This window comes from Leuciscus leuciscus, assembly GCF_965113295.1.
Source record: "Leuciscus leuciscus genome assembly, chromosome: 1".
Classification (NCBI taxonomy): domain Eukaryota; kingdom Metazoa; phylum Chordata; class Actinopteri; order Cypriniformes; family Leuciscidae; genus Leuciscus; species Leuciscus leuciscus.
The window spans coordinates 46,509,136-46,531,167 of NC_138725.1; the positions used below are offsets into that span (position 1 = coordinate 46,509,136).

Sequence of the window (22,032 nt, forward strand, 5' to 3'; positions counted from 1 at the left end):
TGAATTCATTGACGTGAGTCGCATGCAAAGTTCATCATACAACTTACTCAGCAACAGACTGGCCAATAGAAAACCAAGTGCGAATGCTTGTGAACTACATTTTACATTCGCCTTTAAATTGCCATGAAGCATATGCCGCCACTAGATAGCCAACGCGTGCTCAAAGGCGCCATCAGAGTAAATACATCTTTGCACGTCAGCACAACTAAACAAACACCCCTCTCCGATGAAGTACTGCGAAACAAATTGGAAGCGCTTGACTGCAGATTTCATTATGAAGTCTGGTAATAAGTTCAGTACTCTGAGGGCTGAATAACCCACAGATACTATAATTCACTTCCATCATGCAATTTCCCTACTGTAATTTTCCTTTAAAAAACACATGCAATTTCAGCTTGTAACGTACAAAAACACAATACAACTGGTCATTTATTGCTTTCAGTTACTAAAAAAATGCCATCTTTTTCCTGTAAAAGATAACCATTTCAAGCAAAATGACAGTGTGATATTACCAAGGCTCTGGGTGTCTCTCTCTCCCCACAATGGGAGCCCGGAGATTCGGTGACAGTCTGAATGGGGAGTTGGCTACTAATGTATCCACACAGCAGGATATTGGAACAACAAGGCGAATGGCTCTCCTGTGAGTAGCTGAGGTCCATTGCACACATTTTCTTGGTTTATTTCTAACAGGTGCACGCACATGCATCGGGGCTGAGTGTTGTTCTCTCATTTTGTCTTAATGCTGAGGCAGTGATTGCTATGCCCCTGAGATTATGATATGAATGTTTCCCTCCCTGAAGCAGTTTGTACAGCCGAGAGCGCGGTCATACATGCATCTCCGCGCTTCATACTGCCATAAATCCTGCTCCTGTTGAGGGGGAAGCAATTTGGTGGGGAGAGCGATATGGGCCATGACAGGACCGGGTCCTGGGCCTCGTGGCCCCGAGCAATGCTGGTCGGCTTGTTTGCTGTCAGCACACGCTGTAATGAAGGAAGGCAGAGGCTCTGAACTGAGACTCCTTCCTCTCCACAGACCCAGAGGGTCAAAGCACTGTTTCGCTGAAATGAAGCCATTTTCTAACCAGCAATCACTTCTGAATTATTCCACTTTCCCTTTTAAACTGATGGACTGAGACTGCCGGCAAATGTTTGTTTTTATGCTGCAATCATTTTAATGGGTCATAAATGGTAAAATGCTCCCGCAATATGGACGACCCTTGCTCTGAGGACCTTAATGTTTAATGCAGTCCTAAAACGAATACTCAATCATATCTCCAGTTGAAGCCTGCATTGAGCAGTGAAGGGTAACAGCGAAAATCAGCCACACTTTCATTCGGAGGCCATTTTATGGTGTCCTTGGTGATGTAAGACACAAAATGGACCCTGGATATTGAGGGGAAGTGTTGAGGAAAAGTCAACCATTAGTGTGTAGAACTTCAAATGGCATCCCTGGTGAGAGATTGAGCTGCCGACGTCCTCTCCATCACAGTACGCTTCCATCGTTCGGCGCGCTTTAATTGTTCCACGCCTCAGTTCGTTAAATGAGCATTCCAGCTAAATGACTCCTGAATAGTTTATCATGATGGAGGGTATGAATATTGCATGGCTGCTTTCTGCTTTTTTGGACTTATTAGCATAATGATTCTTTGCGTTGCGCTGTGGCCCCTTCTGACAGAATCATAGCTTGTCGAGAGAGAGAGGAAGGTGGTCTTTGGTGGGTTTATTGGAGGGTTTAATTGCTTTTATGAGCTTTGACAGCAGCAGTTGACTCCCGCAAGGCCACAGTGCTGCTCTTAAAAATACTCAATGTTTTTTATTTATTTATTTATTTTTGCATCATGATAATGCATGTAGCCATAGAGTATAAATGTGTGCTCCCTTTGACTGTTGTCATTTTCACACATGGCACGAGTCGCAGATTACTCAGGGCACATTGAGCTGTAGCTGCTCCTGTTCTCTTATTTATTTAAATGAAATTCCATGATAATTCAGAGGTGATTCACATTTGAATGTTTTTTTAGTCACAAGCAACTTCTCTCATGCTAAAAGCACAAGCAATGTAAGTAAAGTCATTAGTCTGATGTAAGTGTAAGTTTAGTGTAATTTCTTATATACTGGATTCAGCCCCCCCACAAAAGACACATAGACCAATACTACACATCATAGGGTGCAAGTGCTACTCGGATTGTGCTTTTCGGCAAGTTTGTGTGCTTAAAGAGAAGCAGAGGTCACAAAACTATTTTTTTTTTTCTTAAGTGATTGACATAAAAACTCCCTGAATTGTTGAGTTGACGACATCAAAGCAACAGGTTCAAACATATCTTTAGCTTGAATGTATTGCAGCACATCAGACACTTCGGTTGTGAATTTTACACTGGAGATATGGAGGGATTTGTTTCCCTTTTGTCTTTATGAAAGTGATCCATGAAAGGATCGCGAAACTCTCCTGAAATGGAGCGAACCCAAATCTGGGAATTAAAGGGATAGTTCAGGGTGAAATGAAAATTCAGTCATCATTTACTCACGCTTCATGTCGTTCCAAACCTGTATTACTTTCTGTCTTATGTGTAACATAAAGAATATATTAAAGACATTTTTAACTGTTTTTGTCAATACAATGGAAGCCAATAAACCCGACTGACTTTCAATGCATGGCCAAAAATATGTACTTAAAGATATTTTGAAAAAATGGTGTTCTGCAAAAGTTTGGAATGACATAAGGGTGAGTATAATGCTAAAAGAATTGTAATTTATGTCTGAACTATCCCTTTAAAGGTACAATATTTCAGTTACACCACTTTTGCAGTCGTGTTTAATCATAAACATTCTTTTTGCTTATTGAGAACATTAAAAAAGTATGAGAATTCATGATGCGTGCGCCTCAAGCAAGATGCATTTTGTCAGTAGTAAAATTTAAGGAGCACTTCCATTAGATTGCATTATGCTAATTTTATGCCACTGCAGGCAAAATCAAAGACATGCATTTTCAAATCTCATCTGCAGTGTTAATGGAAATTGAGAAGTTGTGCCTTTGATGGATAAGAAATAAGCCAAGGGGTTTAAATTCAACATGATTTGTGACAACACAATGCAAGCATTCTTTCCCATTTCACGAGTACTTAAAATGCAATCCCTTCCTTATTTAGACTAGGATGGGGGAACAGCAGCTCAGATGGTTTCAAACCGTGAGGTCACAGTCTACCAACACACTTATAATAGGAGTTCCCTGTATTTCACTTTAGCTCCATTTCCGACCACGGATTAGCGTATATGCATAGTCGCAAACATGTTTTGCCTTTTGGCGGCTCATTCCAGTTGAAGAGCTAATTTATGAATAGTCAACAAAGCAAATACGATTCCCTTTAATTGCTCAGGATACCATTTTTTCCCCCTCAAAGCAAGAGTCGTTCTGTCAGCGAGTGGAGAATTCACTAAAGATGTTGCACCAGCATTAGCAAATTGAGCTCAGCTTCAGTTCAATGCTAACAGCTACTATAAATTGTAAATTGTTCCAGGAAGCTCAAAAATGGTATCCTGATGAATGTGATTGCCCACGAGGGAGACTCAGAAACCGCCTCTTGCCTAACAAAACACCCCGGTGACCTTTTGAATCTATTGCACCACTGTGAACAGCACAGAGTGTGCAATGAATCATCACGCATGCTGAAAAACGCTCTTTCAGAAATGGGATTTTTAAAGGAGAGGACGGGGGAGTGGAGGGAGGGGAGCATTCCATTGCAAGTTAAATGGCTCAAGGACTACCATAACAAAAATAACACTCATTCAATAGAGCGCCACAATATTTTCACTGAGGACAACATTAATTTTCCTCAATGTGGACAATATGCAATTCAGCCATGTTGTGAGATGAATCCCATTTACAGCGTTCCTGTGGTCACATGACCAAAACTTCAGTATGATGGTGGTCATATATGCCAAGTCATATTGCTCGGCTCTCACAGGCATTTTAAAGAAGCACTTGTACAGCAAATGACAGGAGCTGTAAAAAGCTCACCAGGTTGTAATAACAGTTCTCCTAAAAGGTTCGGGATCCGGTGATTTGTTCATCTGAAGTAATACAGATTCAAATAGATGGATCATAGTTGCAATTCAGAGCCACATGGTTCGACACACTCAATTAATGAAAAAAATACACGAATAAAGAGACAAACTCGATTCCATTTCATGACATTTATTGATGAACTAGAAAATACTGAGATACTAAAAGAATTGAAAAACACTGATAATGCTGGTTGCATCTGTAAAAAAAAAAATCCAATCCCATTAGGTTTACACACACAAGTCAACAGCAATCTTTAACATCGGTTTCAGTAAAAAAAAAAAAAGATTTAGTAATTTTGTTTTTTACAAGATTAAATGTGTACAAAGTATATCCGCATTCATCTCCCCCTCTCATAAAGGATCATTTACAAAACCTTGATGCTTTAAAATTTCAAAATAATAATTTCAAAACTATAGCTTTTTAAATTTTTATTATTATTTTATTTTGTAACAGGACCATACCAATGCTGAAGGAACAGCAGATGAAGACCAGTGAAGGACCAGCCTCCAGTCCACACTAACTTTCTCTCTCATCTCCCACATTCATGAACACGTTCCTTCCCTCACTAGCAGCTACCTCACAGAATCCAAATTCAGCAGTATTGCACATTAAGCATGGAGGACGATTGTTCAGAGAGGGGGAATGTCATAAAGAAAGAAAAAAAGGAAAAGGTTGAACAGAATCATGCAAACAGTGAACTCTATTACGCTTCTACTCGGCTATACGCGGTTTTATAATAAGCCAGTTAAACCTTATACGTCATAAGATACACTCAAACAGACCCTGGACGAGTAGCAGAGGACATGAGCGATTCATCCCACATGACTGCTACCAACAGAGGCCACTGTCTCATACAGTGACCCGAGGGGAAGGAATGGACTCAGACCTCCATTCACGTTACATTACATCACAATAAGCAAAATATACTTTTGTAGATTGCTCTAATATTATTCCTAGAAGCATATATGCGGTTTCTAAAACATGCAGACAAAAATACTCTAAAAAGTGCTTTACAGCTTAACTCAAGCTCAGAGTAAACTTTTGTTTTGAGGGGCACTTAAATTGTACAACTCGCTAAAATCTTTGACACAAAAGACTGTGTCAAATCAAAAAGAGCTCGCTTAATGTTGCTTCAGATTCACTGTGCATTTGAAGATCATTTGGCATTTGAATTAGCTTTGGGTATGTGTAAAATTCTCAACCAAATTAGGTGACTTAGAAAAACAGTCCAAACCGGAATAGGCTGAATATCGTTTTAAGCCTCAAAACTACACACATACAATGATAAAACATGTTAAGAAATACAACCTATTGAATATCAACAAGATAATATCTCTTTAAGAGAGACTGGGCAATGTAATATGAAACGTACATGAAAAAAAAATATATTTCAGACATTTCATACCGCTCTACTATACGCAATAGTGTCAACATTTCTATAATATAAAGAAATTTCCGAAATACTGAGTAGGCCAAATATTTTCCAATCACAAAGACTGGAAGGCTCTAGTGTCCATACCCTTCTTGATCTCACTATCCTCCCTCAAAGAACGGGGGAAAAAACTAAACAAAACGACAGAAAAAAAATCAATAAGTATCAAATCAACATCATTCACAGAGGGTATTCATCATGGCAAAATAATTAAAAACAGGCAATGGTTTAAAAGCCCATGTGCACTAAGTATAATGATACCACCAAGAGAAAATATAAAAAAAAAAAACATGAAACGTTGAACCAACGTGGGAGGTAGAAAGAATAACAGTTAAAAAAATTTGGCTGGGCAACTACAGAAAAAAAAAAAAAAAAAAAAAGAGTCAGTACAGATCATCTAATTGTTTTTCTTTCATTACTTAAAAAAGATATACAAAGACATTTTTTTTTAAAAGGAAAACGATTTCCTTACAGCATAAAAAACAACACGTGTACTTGACTAACACGTGTCTAAAAAGAAAAGAGAAAACATTCATACCCCCTTTGAACCATAAAAACGAGGCACAAATAAGAACCATAATTACAATTAAGCAAATAAGGTGTTCGCTAGTCTCTTCATCCATGTAAGGACGCCATAAATCAAATACATTTCACTGGTCTTGATTAGAGAAGCAGCGAATACATAGCCTGGTCCTAACAGCCTCTGATGACTGATGGCACTTTCTCCGGAGCACAATATCAATCAGTAGGACCTATTTTCAAAGACAACATTCAGACTTTGATTCTGCCGGTATACGGCAGCTTTTAGGGACCAAGGTTAAGGCTATTAAGAATGAACCAAAGAACGGCTTGGAATAACGGAGAGTAAAGAGTCGACATGAAGAAAAACGCAGACGTGAGAAAGGCAAGAAACAACTCGGCTTTCAACTTTCAGCGCTAACAGATAACGTCACCTGCACCGCTGCTATTTGTTTATTCGAAGAAAGTGCTTTCATGCATGAGATGTAATTGCTTTCTGTGGGGGGTAATTCTAGAAAAAAGGGAAAGTCGAGTATAACAGACATGATAAGCAAGCGTAGCTTTTAAACTCTCCATCTCTCACTAACCCTGAGAAGCAATGAGAGAACTAAAATGGTTTTCCAGCGAAACGCTTCACGTCCACCTGAACAGGGGATTGTCAAGGGAAGTCTGTCCTGTGTAAGACCAAGGGCAGAATTTAAGTGCTTTTTGTTGTAAAACTGCATTATGGGACAACTGGCTTTGAAAACGGTCAAATCCTACAAACCATTTGTCCTGTAATAGTAGTTTTGATCTCAAGATTACATTACGTTGTCAATGTAGTGGGCGTCTAAGATTCCAGTAACGACTTACAAGATCTGTACTCGTAAAACTAGTTCCTGATATTTGTTAACGTTTTAAACTTTATTCACAGTTTATTAAAGCTTTTTTTTTTTTTTATCTTTTGCTGCTTTAAAAAAATTACTGTCACATAAATCTATGGTACACGAAAATAAAATATATTTGTCCATATCATATATAGCTCGTATGCATGTATTTACAAAGGGGTATCATCTGCATCTGCTTCCATCCCAGTAGAGCCCTTCACTCATAAAAAGAAACCTTTCTGTCGCCGCAGCTGAGGGATGAGGATCGCATATAAATATTCTGATAGATCTTCTGGGCCGCTCAGTGGAAAAGTGACTCACACTTTCCTATTAATAAACAGTCCTTGCAGGCTCGCAGACCACAGTTCTGTCCATTCTTTTAAGTGCTTCTTACATGGGCCGCAGCTCTACGTCTGGTTTCGTTTTTTCCCTGTTCATTAGCCAGCCCTTGAAGATCTGGCAGGGTTCTACCAGTAGTAACTGGACAGAAGTGTGATACATCCTGTCAGCTTCAATTACTCTTTCTGTTGTTGGTCCCACGGCCAAGGAAGCGGGATCCAACCAGGCCTTCTCACCCGGAGAACAGGTCCTGCAGAAGTGGTGTCACCTCCATTCCAGCCGCATCGGTGATGGCTGTGCTCAGCAGAGCAGATGCAGTTGACCTTCAAGACATTTTCAACGTGCCTTCACTTTCTTTGACATGTTTAACTCTTCAACTGGAGATTCCTGAACATCATTTGTCCACTGCAATCACTTCACTGGGTCAAAACAAGGTTAGGGTTGCTCCAATAACAGGCCAAACAATTGAATCTCTACTAGAGCAATTTCACAATATGTGCAAACATGACATCTGTTGAAGAAGTCTCTGATCTCAACTGATGCTTGTATCTTTGTCAGGACGTTTCCATACTTGATTGATTAGTCAGGCTTTGGGTAAAGCCAACACATCTGTCTAGCCCTTATGTCTCATTGGTTTTGTTCCACATGTCTCACTTGTTGATTCTCAGCAGATTACTGGAACCCCATCTGTGTTGAATATCATTCCAGTGGTGGGTTCATAAGTCCCGGCCAGGTAGTAGAGGTCTTCACTGTCCTGGTACTTCTTAGTTTTAATCATCTGCTCATATTGCTCAAGGCTGACCACCAGACATTTATGAGAAATGGTTTGGACGTCATTCTCATCAATGTGAGAGGACTGGTACAGTGCCCGCTGAAAAGAAAAAGCAGAGCGATCAATCAGACTGTTTTCAACGAGACGAAGATGATCAAACCATTTCCTTGATTGTTTTTTTTACCTCCATGAAGTCTTTCCTCTGGTTGGAAGCATGCAGAACAGCAGGAAGACTTTGGCCGGACATTTGATCCCAGTTCTGCCCAAAAAAATTTGATTAGTTACAAACCTAGATAAAAGGCAAGACTGGGACAAGTACAAGTACAGTACAAAAGCTCATATTACTATGCCCACAAACCATTATTAATGTTTAGGAAAGGGAAACAAAAAGTAACCTTTTTGTCATGAAGTTTCTTCCCAGGGTTGGTTTCCTCTGGATGATAGAACCATTTGACACGGACCACCATGTTGTTTCCCCAGGACTCCCACATGCTCTGGATGTGTCCAATAAATGGGAGGTTGGGTCGTCCAGCAGACAGGAACACAGCACAGTCTCCAATACGGATCATTTCCTTACCACGCATTATGGCTTTGTAGAAAAGCTTCTTTGCCTTCCCTTTCATTCCCCGCCTCTGTCAGAAGTTGAAGGAAAAGCAAAAGGATGTTTCTTCGGGCACTTTTACGCCCCAGGGGTTGATTTTTATAAAAACTAACAGATTTCAACATTTTCCTTTTATTGTATGAAGGTCACATTAAAATCGTCTTAGAAACTTTTTACCAGGCCGTCATCATTTATACTGTCAATTTTCAAAATATAATTATTAAAATCTGACCAATCTAATCAAATAGTGCAATTAACAGTAACCATTTTAATATTTGGGATAAAATGATTTATCATTTTTTATTTTCCACAACACCAAACATTTATGCCACAAATAAATTAGTCAAAAATTTGCCTACTTGTTTACCAATGAGAGAACAGCTTCAATGAGGAGTATGTTTGAGATAAAATATGACATATTTGATATGTGAATAAAAAAATAAATCAAGGTGAATATAACTTTTAGAACATAATATATTCAATATGTATAATTTCCATTTAAGCTGAAATGTAGTCAAAATACGCAAAAAGTGTGGGAATATTTAATTGTGTATTTAGTATACATGAAATTCTAGCTTTAAAATTAGCCTTGGCAAGACAAAGGAGTTGACTATTTTATGCCAAAAATACCATCACCGTCATTTCCATTAAGTCCAAATTATACTTTGGTTTTTTTATGCATATGCTAGGATATGCGAACAGTGTGCATGCCATCTATTTCATCAGCATAGTACACACACATCTACATTTTTCTAACCGCAGATACTCCGTATGTTCAGCTCTCATATGTCCCTTGAATTTTTTTTATTAATTCATTAATTGGTTAGCTGGCCCAACTCGTCGTTTCCCAATTGAATAGAAACGGCTAACAAATGAAGTATACTTTAAAAGGGCATGTTTTTGGCTGTACACATAAGCTAAACGTTTACTTTAGACTTTACACAATGCTATTAAACAACACATGATTTGAGATGTGGCTCACCTGAGTAGGCTTTCCAAACCACTTCCACAGCTGTCTGGCAGGAAGAAAAGCGGAGATCTTGGGTCTGTTCTCGACGGAGGGTAGCCTCTGTCTTTTTGCCAGCTCCTTAGTAGTTGGGAGGTGGACTCCCTCTCGTCTTTTGGGGCGACCGACGCCCTGCTTAACCTTCTGCTCTTTATGGGGCTTCTGCTGCTGAGTAGCAGATGCCTGCTGCTTCTGGAGCTTCTGGATGCTGGCAGCAGGCCCTGTTTTCACCTTGGCCTTCTCGTCTTCATCCTCTTGAGGAGGTGCATGTTCTGTGGCAGGGGATGGTTGAGAACCAGCGACCAGTTCTTCATCTGAGCTACAGGAGGATTCTTCATCGCTGGTGGTGGAGGAGGAGGATGATGAGGAGGAGGAGTGGGATCCAGCTGAGGATGAGGAACTGCTTGTGGATGAGCTGGAAGACGTAGGGCTTGATGCCCGCGAGCTATTGGAGCTGGTTGAGTCTTGTTTGGGCTTCTTGTCCTGTGAGGCCCCTCGCTCCTCCTCTCCGTCTGACTCCGAACTGCTGCTGCTACTGCTACTGCAGTTGGGACACTCCAGTTCCTTCTTGTCCTTCTCCCCTGAGTTGCTTACCTTCATCAGACCTTCGCTGCCGCTCCCTAGCTTACGAACGCTGTAGGTGGACACGCTCTCAGCAGCAGGCGGCTCTGCCTCAACCGCCTTGTTTTTAGCCTTTAGTGTTTTGTCAGCAGTGGATATCGTAGTGTAGCTGACACCCATCACAGACTTATTCTCTCTTTTGGAGAGGTTCTGGCCCTCCATCATCATCAGGGCTTTGGTCTTTTTGGTTTTGGGTGACATGACTCCCTCATGGTCCAGCTTGATAAGAATCTCTGTCTGAGGTTGCTTGCGCTGCATTTTCACACCAAACCCAGATGCCTCCTCTTCAGGCTTTCGCAAGCGTTTGACTGGCTTTCCTTTCCCTGCGGGACTCAGAGTCTCATTGTTGGATATAAAGGAGGCCAGAGAAGTGGAGGGCTCATTATAGAGATCCACAGACAGAACTTTTCCATAGAGTGGCTGCGAGTAGACAGACTGGGGCTGGGAACGCACTTTGGCTGGGGGCTTGATTCCTGTGGTTTTCTTCTGGCTTTCATTAGATACGGGAATGGAGGGGCTGGCTGTGCCGACTTGCTTAATTTTTCTACCTGGCCGTGGGCCGCTTTTCTGGCTGGACAGGGGCCTCTCAGGGACCTGCGTCAGGGTTGGTGTGTCAGGCTTTTCATGCTCCTTTGGAGCGACTTCGGGCTCTGGAAAGCAGCACAGGAGGGAAGGTTTTAATATGCCAGACCAAAAACACACTTACCTCTATAAAAATGCTGGGAGGCTAAAAGCTGTTCCTGTTCTGACAGTAAGTTCTTTCCAAGAAAAATAATGTGATTTATTATCTATGAAACCACCAATCCAGTACACTTTTGTAAGATTACTGCATTTCTCATTTCAGTAACACCAGTTCTGACTGCTTGATGTTTAATCTGAACTAAAGCAATAACCACTTTTACAAAAATATGTCTCTTCTATGCCAGCCAAAATGTAAATGACGGTAAATGTTTAGTTCAAAAGAAGTGGAAATTACCAGGCTTAGGTTTGGGTTTTCTTCCTCTGCCTCTACTTTTTGGAGCAGACTCCTCTGTGTTTTTGGGTGGCGTTTCTTTTCCATCAGGTACATCCTTACTGCACTTCCTTCCTCGCCGTTTGGTGCTGGCCACAAGGAGGGCAGGGGACGGTTCCGCACCTGTTCAGATACATTTCGTTTTGAAAATAATAACATACTTTGGGACATTTCTGTTTGACAATTGATAAAATAATAGCAAATACCAAATATTGGAACATTCCCATGTGCTTTTCGGCCTCATATATTTTGATAATGATCATACATAAACATTTTCAGTGTCAAACACACATACACACATTAATATTTATCCAGTGCTCTTAAATACTATACACAAACCTTCAAAAATATCAGTCTCACCCTCAATCATATGCAACCCCCTGGCAACTAGTGGAAAAACATTTTACTGAATCCATCATCAAGCTTCAAGAGCAAAACCAAACAAAAATCAGAGGCTGCATGGACTCCAAATCAAACAGAGCACATATGGGCTGTTTACATAACTTGGAAATTCAGGTAACGTTTCATGTACCCTTTCATGCCTTGGCTTTTACTCCCTGCTTATCTGAATACTCACACTGAATCTTGTAGTCCGCCGGCAGCAGTCTAATATGAGAGAGAGGGATTCGGCCGGTGTCTCCATCGTCAAACTCCACTGTAATCAAATCGTCCACGTCTTCCATGTCTGGACTCCCTGTGGACACGTAACAGAGTTGACGACTGATGCAAAAGAACATGCATCACCTCAATTTTCATTTCCACTGAGTGAAACAGCAAATACTGCTGCGCAAAAAGAGTGACCGCATATTTCTCAGTGGTGCAGCAGCGGCTGCAGGGATTCATACAGGGCCTTTTCATTCTCATTGGTTGACAGCGGCAGTAGCAGCGACCTCCCTTTAAGAGTTTCTTGACAAGCCTCCAGCTCCCTCCTTCCCCAGCAGGAGGGAAAATAAATAATAATAGAGCAGAGCTCTGCATGTAGCTAACCACACCATCCTTCATTCCCTGGCTCAGTTTATCTGGCAGTGCTTATGGGCTTGGCTAAAAGATTTAGATTAAAGGAAATGAAACAACCCTGAAAGGTTCTCTTACTGCACCTCTGTGCGGAGGACATTGGACATTTGTGCATATTTTTCCATTCGAGAGACATAGATGCAGTAAAACGCATTAGTTAATAGTCTGTAATAGCCAGTGAAAGGAGCTCAATTAAGCGGAAAAGGAAAGGTATACCTCTGACGACCGTGCCAGGGTAGAGGCAACGGTACTGCTGGCTCCAGTAGGCTGCGATCCGGGTCCCCTGGGGAAGGTATCTGACAGAGGGGGGTTTCACATCAATAATCTGTAAAACAAAGGAAGTGTGGATCAGAAAGGATTATTAAATCAACACCTGTGTGCATTCGCGGTCATCTATCTTCTAGAATGAATAACTAATGAATCCTTTTTCTGGCGAGGAAACGTATATATTGTATATATAATCCATCTTAGAGACCGTAATGGCTAAGGTTGCTCTTGGCAGAGGTCCGCTTCCAACGGTACATTAGGAAGGAAAGGCGGTAGCATGTGCCTAAACCAACAGACAGAGGTACTGGAGCAAAACATGCCCTTAGCTTAATAGCAGGGGAAGGTGCTAAACAGCTTCTATATTACTGCGTGCCCCGGGCCTGTTAGCAGAGAGAGGAAACTGAGGAGTGTGCCCGAAGTAAAACACACAGGCCTGTTGTGGTGAGCCGTAGCGTGTATATGGGTCAACGAACGGTGTAGGGCAGTGTGGCGTACTGACCGCCTCCTGTAGCAGTTGCTCCAGGCAGTAGATATGTGGCCTGTTCCCCCTCTCGCCCTCCACCACCACGCTGTATCTGTAAGACAGGACACAGTCATGAGCCCAAAACCAAAATCTAGGGACTACACATCCTTATGTCAGAATGGGTTGCAAATTTCATTTTGATGTTAATATTACCCTACTTTCAAATGTAAGTTATGTATCAGGAAATTCAATGGAAACAACAATAACAACAAAAAATTATATGTAGGACAAGACTATTTTATCCATCAGGAAATGACCGGATGGCGAAAAGTGCTCGTTCCATAAAGGAAAAGAGTTTTCAGATGGTTATCTGACATTAAATGTAAGTAGGGACAGATCTTTTCTTCCACATTGTGACGTACATCTGAGAGCAATAATTAAAAAAGGGAAAAAAATGTAGGGCGGGTACTTGGTTCTATCCATTGGTTGTTGATTGGATTTAGGCAGATCTAAATGTGAATTTGTACCGCCGGTTTTTACAGACAAGGCTAAAGCCTATAGTCCCAGACTAAAATGCACGTTTGAGCCGTTTTAACTGAACGCAACTTGCACTGACATTTCTTAAAATATGTCAACGCCATTGGTTTGTCTCAGGATGCACACCAGTAACAGACCTGCCAACCTTGAAGAAATTTTATGAGTACATGAGTACGTTATGAGTACGTTTCTCAACACTGAGAATGAATAAATAAACGCCTGTTTCTCCAGACTCACGCTTATCAGTAATCCACATATCACAGCACCTTCATAATCACTAAGCCATAGCGATTAAAATTTTATTTCGATTTATTGTTCAGCATTACTTGAGTATTTTATAATTTGCATGGCTGAATGATGTCTTCCTCTTATCGGAGTAACCATTAATGAATGACGGAGTATTTTAAGATAATCCATGCGATCACTCTCGTGTAATAATCGAATCTATGCACGTGCACAGAGGCGTCACCAGGTTTTTGCGTAGTTTAGAGTGAAAAATCGTACCAGCGTACTTTGAGGTCAAAATGCGTATCCGCTACGCAAAATGCGTACAGGTTGTCTAAGGCACGTTTATAAAAGATACTTAAATGTCCTAATTTAACTAAGGTCTAATCCTGGCTTAATCTAAGCTCTGTCTGTGAAACCAGGCCATAGTCATTTAGTTTAAGAGGACTAAATGATCGGAGAAGTCCAGCATAAGTCACCAGAGAGAAATCGGTTATTTCACCGGACAAAAAAAAAAATGAACATGAAACTTAATGCTGACATTAAATAGACAATATATTTTAGAAAGGCTGCATTAACAACAACAGACTCTATGGCTATCAGTTAACAAACTAATAGGCTGCACATCCCTAGCTGATATCTGCAAGAAGTGAAAGTCAACCAAGTTATTAAAATATGATGAAAGATTAAGAATACCATTGTTTTAATTCTTTGGTATAACATACACTGATGAATCATTCACTAATGAAAGGTGTAATAATAAAGTAAATGGGGTCAATTTGTCAACTGTGGAAAGGACCTGTCTATACCCAGAGCTTAATGGTTTTGTCTAAAATGACATAGTAGTAGGCTATAGAGGGGAGATGCAGAGGGTCTAAACCAAAAGACACAGCAGCCCAAAAGCATGAAGAAAGCTCTCTTGAGAAATACACTGAGCTTTGAACTGAGCTTGGCTTTCTCTCCATCTCCCCTCACTCTCCCCCCTCCTCAGGGACACAATTTGGAGGGGCTTACCCTTTAAAAAATAAAATAAAATAAAAATCCTTGCCCGATAAATTTATCCTTTTGCAGCGTTTTTATTGTCTTTACTGTCAAGAAGTCAGAGCCCTGGGGATATGCAAGATAAGTCAAACTGTTTCTTGACATCACATGTGAGATCCAAAATGGTCTCTGATGCAAATGGAAAAAAAGGAATAAAAAGAAGCAGACCAGGCTAAGCCAGTGTGTAGGCGGAGCACAATCCAAACATAGGTTTTTCTCTTCCAGATCTGGAATATTATTTATGGAAATTGGCAGGTTTCACCTTTGAAAAATTTGCAACGCCCTCTTCCAGCTCAAGAGAACCAAGTGAACCAACATGCAAACGTATCAATACTGTTAAAAGTCAAGTCAAGTCACGTTTATTTATATAGCACTTTTTACAATAGAGGTAGTATCAAAGCAGCTTCACAGTAATAACATGAAATTAAAACAACAAAGTTTGTTTCTAGAAGTAAAAAAAAAAAAAAAAAAAAAGGAAGCCAATCAGAGTATTATTGGTTGTAGGAGAAAGAGAGAAACAACAATGACCGGCTCTTTAAAGTGCAGGTCATTCTATTATTGGAGGCAAGTACATGGGCCTTATAAATCAGCATGGGTGCAAACATGTGTGACGTCCAAGACGGGGCTTCTGTGCTAAAAACAAACAAAACAAAAAACAAAAAAAAACAGTTGGATGTTTGGCCTTTTTTCATTTGGATTCATGAGGGTGCCTGCAGTTCAAGCATGGACCCAGAGCCAGGCTTCAGAGGTGTCCATCACCGAGTGGCAGCCTTATTACTGTGACATGAACCTGGGAGGTGATGTGGGACAGCCTCCCCCAGATCACTTCCTCCTGGATCTGGCCTGAGGGGGAGGACTCTGCTGGCCAAACCTGATTGGTTCTGTCTGCAAAGCCTGGGATAAATTCACACCAGCTGCCTCAGGGGGGAGAAAGATTGACCGGCCGAGCAGGGTTAAATATCTGTCATGTTTGTGGATTGCTCGCCTGATGTGGGCTTGGGACATGGGAAGGGTCACCCTAAAATTTGTTTTTGTCTGTTAAGAGGAAGGGAAGGTATTTGGTAGTAAAGGTCAGTATGGAGTAATTTTATTTCATTGTAATAAAAATGTCCTTTGGGAAATACTTGATTTCGACTGGTCACTCCGCATTCTGCATATTTTGGTATAATGACCACAAAAAAAACACAACTAATTTACTAAATAGCTGTCTTTTATTACTCCACAGTCTCTTTCTTCTCACATAATAAAAATAATTTCAGCTCAGATAAATTTTTCACATCTATTGATTTATTTTGGAAGTAGCCTTGTCCAAGTCACCCTGCGTGGGTTTATTTTGCTGTTGAATATCTTGAAAGTGTCCTTGATGATTCACACACACTCTGCAAAACATCACTTCATATAAATAAATGCTTCCTTTTATGCTGTTCGGTTGAAATACTGGAGGAGGTTTAAAAATGACTGTTTACATGTCATTGGTAAAAACCACTCAAAAGAAAGGAGTAGACCACAAAAAAAAAGAAGAAAAAAATTCCTTCTCAGTATTTCGGTCTTGTTTTCCAGTACAAATATATAAACATTCTTAAATCAAGATACATTTACTTGAGATGCAAAATGACTTAAGATATTAAGTCTTGTTTACTGAAGAGAGTTTATGCAAAAAAAAAAAAAAGATACAATATTGTAAGGGGTAAAGAACAAAAAAGCTGTTTTCCTTTTAAATTAAGTGTATTTTTCTCACCTCAGTGACAGATATTTTTCTTGTTTTAAGCACAAACTCACTTATATTTAGATTTTTTCCCCAGAAAGCAATATTTAATATCTTAAGTTATTTTGCATCTGAAGTAAAGGATTTTTTTTTTTTTTTTTTTTGTAGTTGCAATTCTCCAATATTATGTTTCGCTTTGAGACGACATGATGGCATTCAGAAATCTTTATTGGAGCAGTAAGACAGAGGGAAGTTTAGTTGGGAAACCCCCCCCCCCCCAACATTTCCCCTTCTTTACATAGAACCACATCTCTAAAGCATAATTAAAGGCACAAAAAAATGGCGAGCCAGCGAAGGATGGAGTGAAAGCTTCAATTAGTTTTCCATTACCCATAAATAATGGGCCAGTGCCATTAGCATGGTCTTCACGTCGGAAAGTGTGACAATGGCTTTGCCAAAGGACTTTTCTGAGCAGAACACACAGGCTTCATGAAAGCCGAGGCTCAGGCTGAGAACAGACACTTTTCCTTACCCTAGATTTCAGTTCCAATTCGACACCGGCTGTGTGAGTTATTGACTGCACAATTAACCAGCCTGCTCTCATAGACAGCAAGTATGTTCATGTCTGCAGAAGTCCAGGCTCTCCACAACGGGGCTCAATTAATGAAGACAGGCGAGGCAGCGGTGTCGCTGGCGGTATGCAAACATTTGAGTGCCCAAGCACGGATTTTCAATCTCTGGATGCGTTAAAGGTGGTGTTGTAGCACAAGCCATCACAGAATTACATTTCCAGAGGGCAGGGTGGACAACAAGCGATCTGTTGCAGTCAAGCCCTCCGCACTAACGCCTGCTCTCGTCATATTAAATCCTCTCGCAACCAGTTCTCACCGTCACACTGAACTACCCGCTTTGAAGAGCTGCGGTAACACAGTCCTGCACAAAGGCACCTTCCTTTCCTTGGCTGGAACGGGCTATTTTTAGTACGAGAGGCACATGCAGAGCGAGCAACTGAGGGAGAGATATTCCACTGCCAAAATATGACAAACGTATCTCATTATGCCACGCAAATGTGCTGCAAATTAACAGATAAAGCACCACCTTTCTGCTCCCTTAATTTAGGAATACACGTTTAGAATTAAACCGGAACTAGCATCCAGATTTTGAGCATGCTGACTGACCTCTGGCTCTCAGGCCGCAGGAATTTGGGAGAAGGACTGTGATGGGAGTTTGAAGGATGGCTGCTCCTCGCTCTCGGACTGATAAGAGGAAGATGCGATTCTGTGCTGAATGCTAAACACATTCATTGAGCAACCGTGGGCCGCCGCTCTAATGAAACTAAAATGGAAGACAACATTTCACAGAGGGCAGAAATGCAACAGAGCCCCTCTCATTAAAGATCCCCCTAACAGATGCTGCACCAGTTTGACATTTTTCACTAAATTAGATTATTCTTTATAGGGATGACTTTGAGAGGAACTCTCTCGCCCTTCAATAGACTAAAACTTGTTCATCCAAGTGGATAATAGGCCATGGGAGACTACAGAAAGCATACAAAGACCAAACAAAACTGCCCATTTCTGTCATCGCCTCCCTCAAGACACTTCACACCCCTTCTGTTTCCTGACCGAAAACAAAATGTTTCACTTCCAAATTTTTCCATGGAGAACTCTGAAATGGACCTTACAATGGGAAAAACTTGGCAATATTTCACTCGCAGTAACACTAAGTGGCTCAAGTAAACAGTTCGGTAAAAATAATCTGTAAATGGCCAGGGAGCTACAGTTAAATAGAGCGTAGGAAAGACAGCCAACTTTTTTAGCGACCTTGGTTCTAAGCCTTGAACTAAACCAACCAGCTCTGAGATTAATCAAAACATTACATTTGATTCAGAGCAAAACTAGACAACTCTCCTCCCATAAAGCACTGAGAATTATGCAATTAAATGAACACAGGATTTTTGTCTTTGTAATGTATTTTCATACAATAAAAAACAAATACTTTTGATCTTTAATGCATCAAATCAGATTTAGGCAGGTCGGAATCTAGATCATTTTACCTAGATACCTTTACTGTGAGATCAAAATTGAGAATGTTACAATGAATTTGTCAATTTAAAAAAAAAAAATGTTAATGAACACCTCACACTAACTTATTGGGTCTACAGAAGAGTACCCTCATTCATATACCAAGGTGGTTCACTAGTTACTATAAACGGGAGAAATCGCAACACGCAATAAGGCAGAAAAAATCCAGCTTTCCAAATAAAAGCCAATCAGTAAAATTACTACATCACTGCACACCAGTTTTCATAGAAATAGTCAATGTCCTAAAACGTTCGCTTATGACTGCACATGAGCATTGGCTTTACCAATATGAAATGCACGCTTTTTAAATGATTTGAGCACAAGAAACATTAATGGACAGAGTTTGTCCAATTTTATTGCTCATTTCAAATACATAATTTAAATGTGAATTTGGCAAGTAGTTAGAGATTTCAGTATTTCCCCACTCAGGTAAATAGGAGTCTTGGCTGCAATTTATATATTTGATTATTTTTACAGAAACCAAGATATTGCATCCTATAGTGATTCTTAATTAGGCAAACAATATGGAAGACTAGTGCTGGGTAAAAAAAAATAAAAAAAATTGATCTCTCGATTTTATTAGATTCTCGTTTTTATGAACCGATACCGATTCTTAAATTGAACATTGTAGTGCTCCTCCCATCCAATAAATCGCAATAAGCTTTGTGCATTGTTACTTTTGATATGAAACAAAGTCTCATTTAAAATTCTGTCCATTTTCAAAATATAAACAGTATTGGCGCTGTTTAATGTGGTGTGACAGATCGCTGCTGTAGCGCCTCAGTTTAAAAGCAGCGGCAACGCGGAGTGCACGCAAACTGATCATCTCCTCCGTTATAATACCAGTTACAGCAACAAATAAACATGAATGAACATCTGAAGGTATGTATCATGTATCAATCAGTTTCAACCATGGAAAGACGTCAATAAAACAGCTTGTAAACAATGTCACGTAACGTCACATTTGCCTCAGAAAAACCATATTCAGTGACCATTACTCGTTAGACAGCTAGAGAAAAATTATTCAAGAGAAGCATTTTGCTAAATATATGCACTATTACAAATTCATTATAATTTTTTGATTCTTTATATATTCATTATAATTTTTAATGTTCTTCAATATTTAATGCATGTTTGAATAAATCCATCAAGTTGACAGCCACCATTTAATATTTATATTCCAAACATGAATTGGAGTAGAAATAGACTTCCTTGAGTGTATTAAGTGTTTATATACAAATCAATTAATTTTAACCTTTAATATTATAGTAATGTAGTACCAACTGACTCCCCCGTGTATAGTTTACAGCATTAGTTGAGTTTTTTTTTTTCTTGAGACAATTTGCCATGCACTGTACCTGAAATATATCCAAAATAATAAATATCGAATCAAAAGCTTGTGAATCAAAATCGAATCGTGAAATTTGTGTCAATACCCAGCCCTATTGAATACACAGCAGAGGGTAAAAAGAGAATGAAAACATTTCCGGCTGGCGGTCTCTTACATGTCAGGAGAGTGAACCGTGCTGACGTGGCCGGCATACAGGAGTTTGTCATCCATTGGGATGAGGACCCGTAATCCATCCTGCAGTTCATCTTTGTTGATGACACAGTTCCGAGGGGCTTGGTGAAAAACAGAACAGAGGGAGATAAGCAGTGTTAGAAAGAGACATGTCGAAACTTGTGCTCCTAAATAACATGAGAATTCTCATCGCCACCTTAAAGCTGCAAATGTTAGAGAAAATAGCTGTGTTCCAAAAGACAGGGAGCTGCTTATGGATTCAGCATTTTAATGTGAAAACGGTTCCCACAGGTTAGCTTAATTATGCTGCTTTCCAAGATACCCAATTATAGCCAAATTCTAAGACAACTTCATATGTTAATCGTGGAGAAGTTAATCCGACCAGATCAGTAAAAAAAATATGGTGAATGAAATGAATGTCAATTATAAATGTACTTCGTATCTCGATGAAGGCAATACCAGAACACACGGCTGCAGTATAGGTCATAAACCCCGCCCTCTCCATGTAATCGAAAGGGATGCAAGCCAAACAAAAAAATCCAATTACACTTCAAAAAAAATTTTGTCCAAAGATTGTGTGGGCTGGACCTTGAAGTTGCGGCTCCACAACTGTGAAGACTCGGGTTCCAAACTACATAATCTAATCTACATAATAAAGCCAATATTTTGGCTTCATCTTTCTACAGTGGAAGGAAGCAGAGATGCCCTGTCCATTTTTCCCCCTAGTCTATGTGTGCTGTTCTGCGTAGAACCTTCAAAATCTGTCATTTATGAGGTTTCATGACGGTTACGATGCTGTCAGTGTAGGTAGCAAGCAGCTCACAAGGTTTTGAAACGGAGCTAATGCGTGCAATACCTCTCAGCTCGTCCCATTAACGTATGAATGCAATCAGGCCGAATCAATTTTCTGATTTTTAATGCTGGATTAAGATAAGATATGCTGTGAAATGATCTCTCCCTCACGTCATTCAAAAGACATTCACTTTTAATTGCATGCATGGCCAAGAAAATGAAGTCTGGTTTAGTCATTAAACAGCAATTATAAATGGGGAGGTAATGAAGGAAAAGAGCTCCACGGCCTTGATGACAAGAGGGAATGAGAAAAGAGTCTCACCGGGGGTGCAGGGTCTTTCGGGCTGAGCGCTCACAGGGGGATTCTCGTCCTCGGAGAAGCTGCTGTCCTGGTTGGGCTCAAAGTCCTCATCAGCAGCCATACTTTCCATCAGTTTACTGACAGCACCGCCCTTCCCTCGAGCCTGCTGGGGGAATTCAAGCACATTTTGCCCCAATTCCAGTGACAATATGAAATATTGAACACTGAGCCATAGTTGGTTCAGTTCTAAAGATGAGACCCATGTGCTTCCTAGAGAATTGATTCAGTAAAACCTATTTAGATGACTGACAAGCTCGGCTCGCGAGATGTAGGATTTCTTGATTTCGAATGGGGCAAATACCCAGAGGAGTTCCAGAGCTTCTGCACTGTGCATTATAACATGATTTATACATACAATGACAAAACAGCAGCGGTGGAGAGTTTTAAAATGCAGTGGAGATTTATCTTGAGAAGAAAAAATAAATTGTGCATAAGGGGCGGAGAAATGGATGGAGCGAGATGTCGTTTGGTTAATTTCACTTCTTTCCCGCTGAGTGTGCAGTCTAATTAGGCTTGCTGCTCTATTGCGCTCTCCCCTTTTCTCTCTCCCCCTCACCTCCCTCCCTTCGGTCATGGTGGGTACTGAGAGCAGGCCCATACAGAATGGGACAGGGGAGCAGGAAGGGGCAGCTCATTTAAATGCAAGGCTTCTCCCAACAGGCCTTGAGCCTGCCAGGTAAAATTATTCTAATCCCTTTCGGTGTTTCTCCTTAGAGTCACAGTGTAGCACAAAATGGCTGCTCAACACTAGGTCTGTTTCAAATATTTATTATGTAGCATGCTAAAAATG

At 40.4% G+C, this 22,032-nt stretch overlaps 1 protein-coding gene across 5 annotated transcripts in view; it reads right to left on the bottom strand.

Annotated features, from left to right (window-relative positions):
* Positions 1–4,176: 4,176 nt before the first annotated feature.
* tnrc18 (trinucleotide repeat containing 18) overlaps positions 4,177–22,032 on the bottom strand; it is a 71,157-nt gene continuing 53,301 nt past the window's right edge. For 3 of the 5 annotated variants that reach the window (XM_082167566.1, XM_082167567.1, XM_082167564.1), the window contains exons 21-30: positions 21,204–21,348; positions 20,073–20,190; positions 13,012–13,087; positions 12,462–12,570; positions 11,809–11,925; positions 11,196–11,354; positions 9,575–10,869; positions 8,387–8,623; positions 8,176–8,250; positions 4,177–8,090 (exon numbers count right to left, since the gene is read on the bottom strand). In XM_082167566.1, the coding sequence (XP_082023692.1) occupies positions 7,884–8,090; positions 8,176–8,250; positions 8,387–8,623; positions 9,575–10,869; positions 11,196–11,354; positions 11,809–11,925; positions 12,462–12,570; positions 13,012–13,087; positions 20,073–20,190; positions 21,204–21,348 (2,538 nt within the window). In that variant the 3' untranslated portion in view covers positions 4,177–7,883. The remainder of the gene's footprint in view (positions 8,091–8,175; positions 8,251–8,386; positions 8,624–9,574; positions 10,870–11,195; positions 11,355–11,808; positions 11,926–12,461; positions 12,571–13,011; positions 13,088–20,072; positions 20,191–21,203; positions 21,349–22,032) is intronic. The other 2 variants (XM_082167568.1, XM_082167565.1) reach the window with 1 other exon arrangement.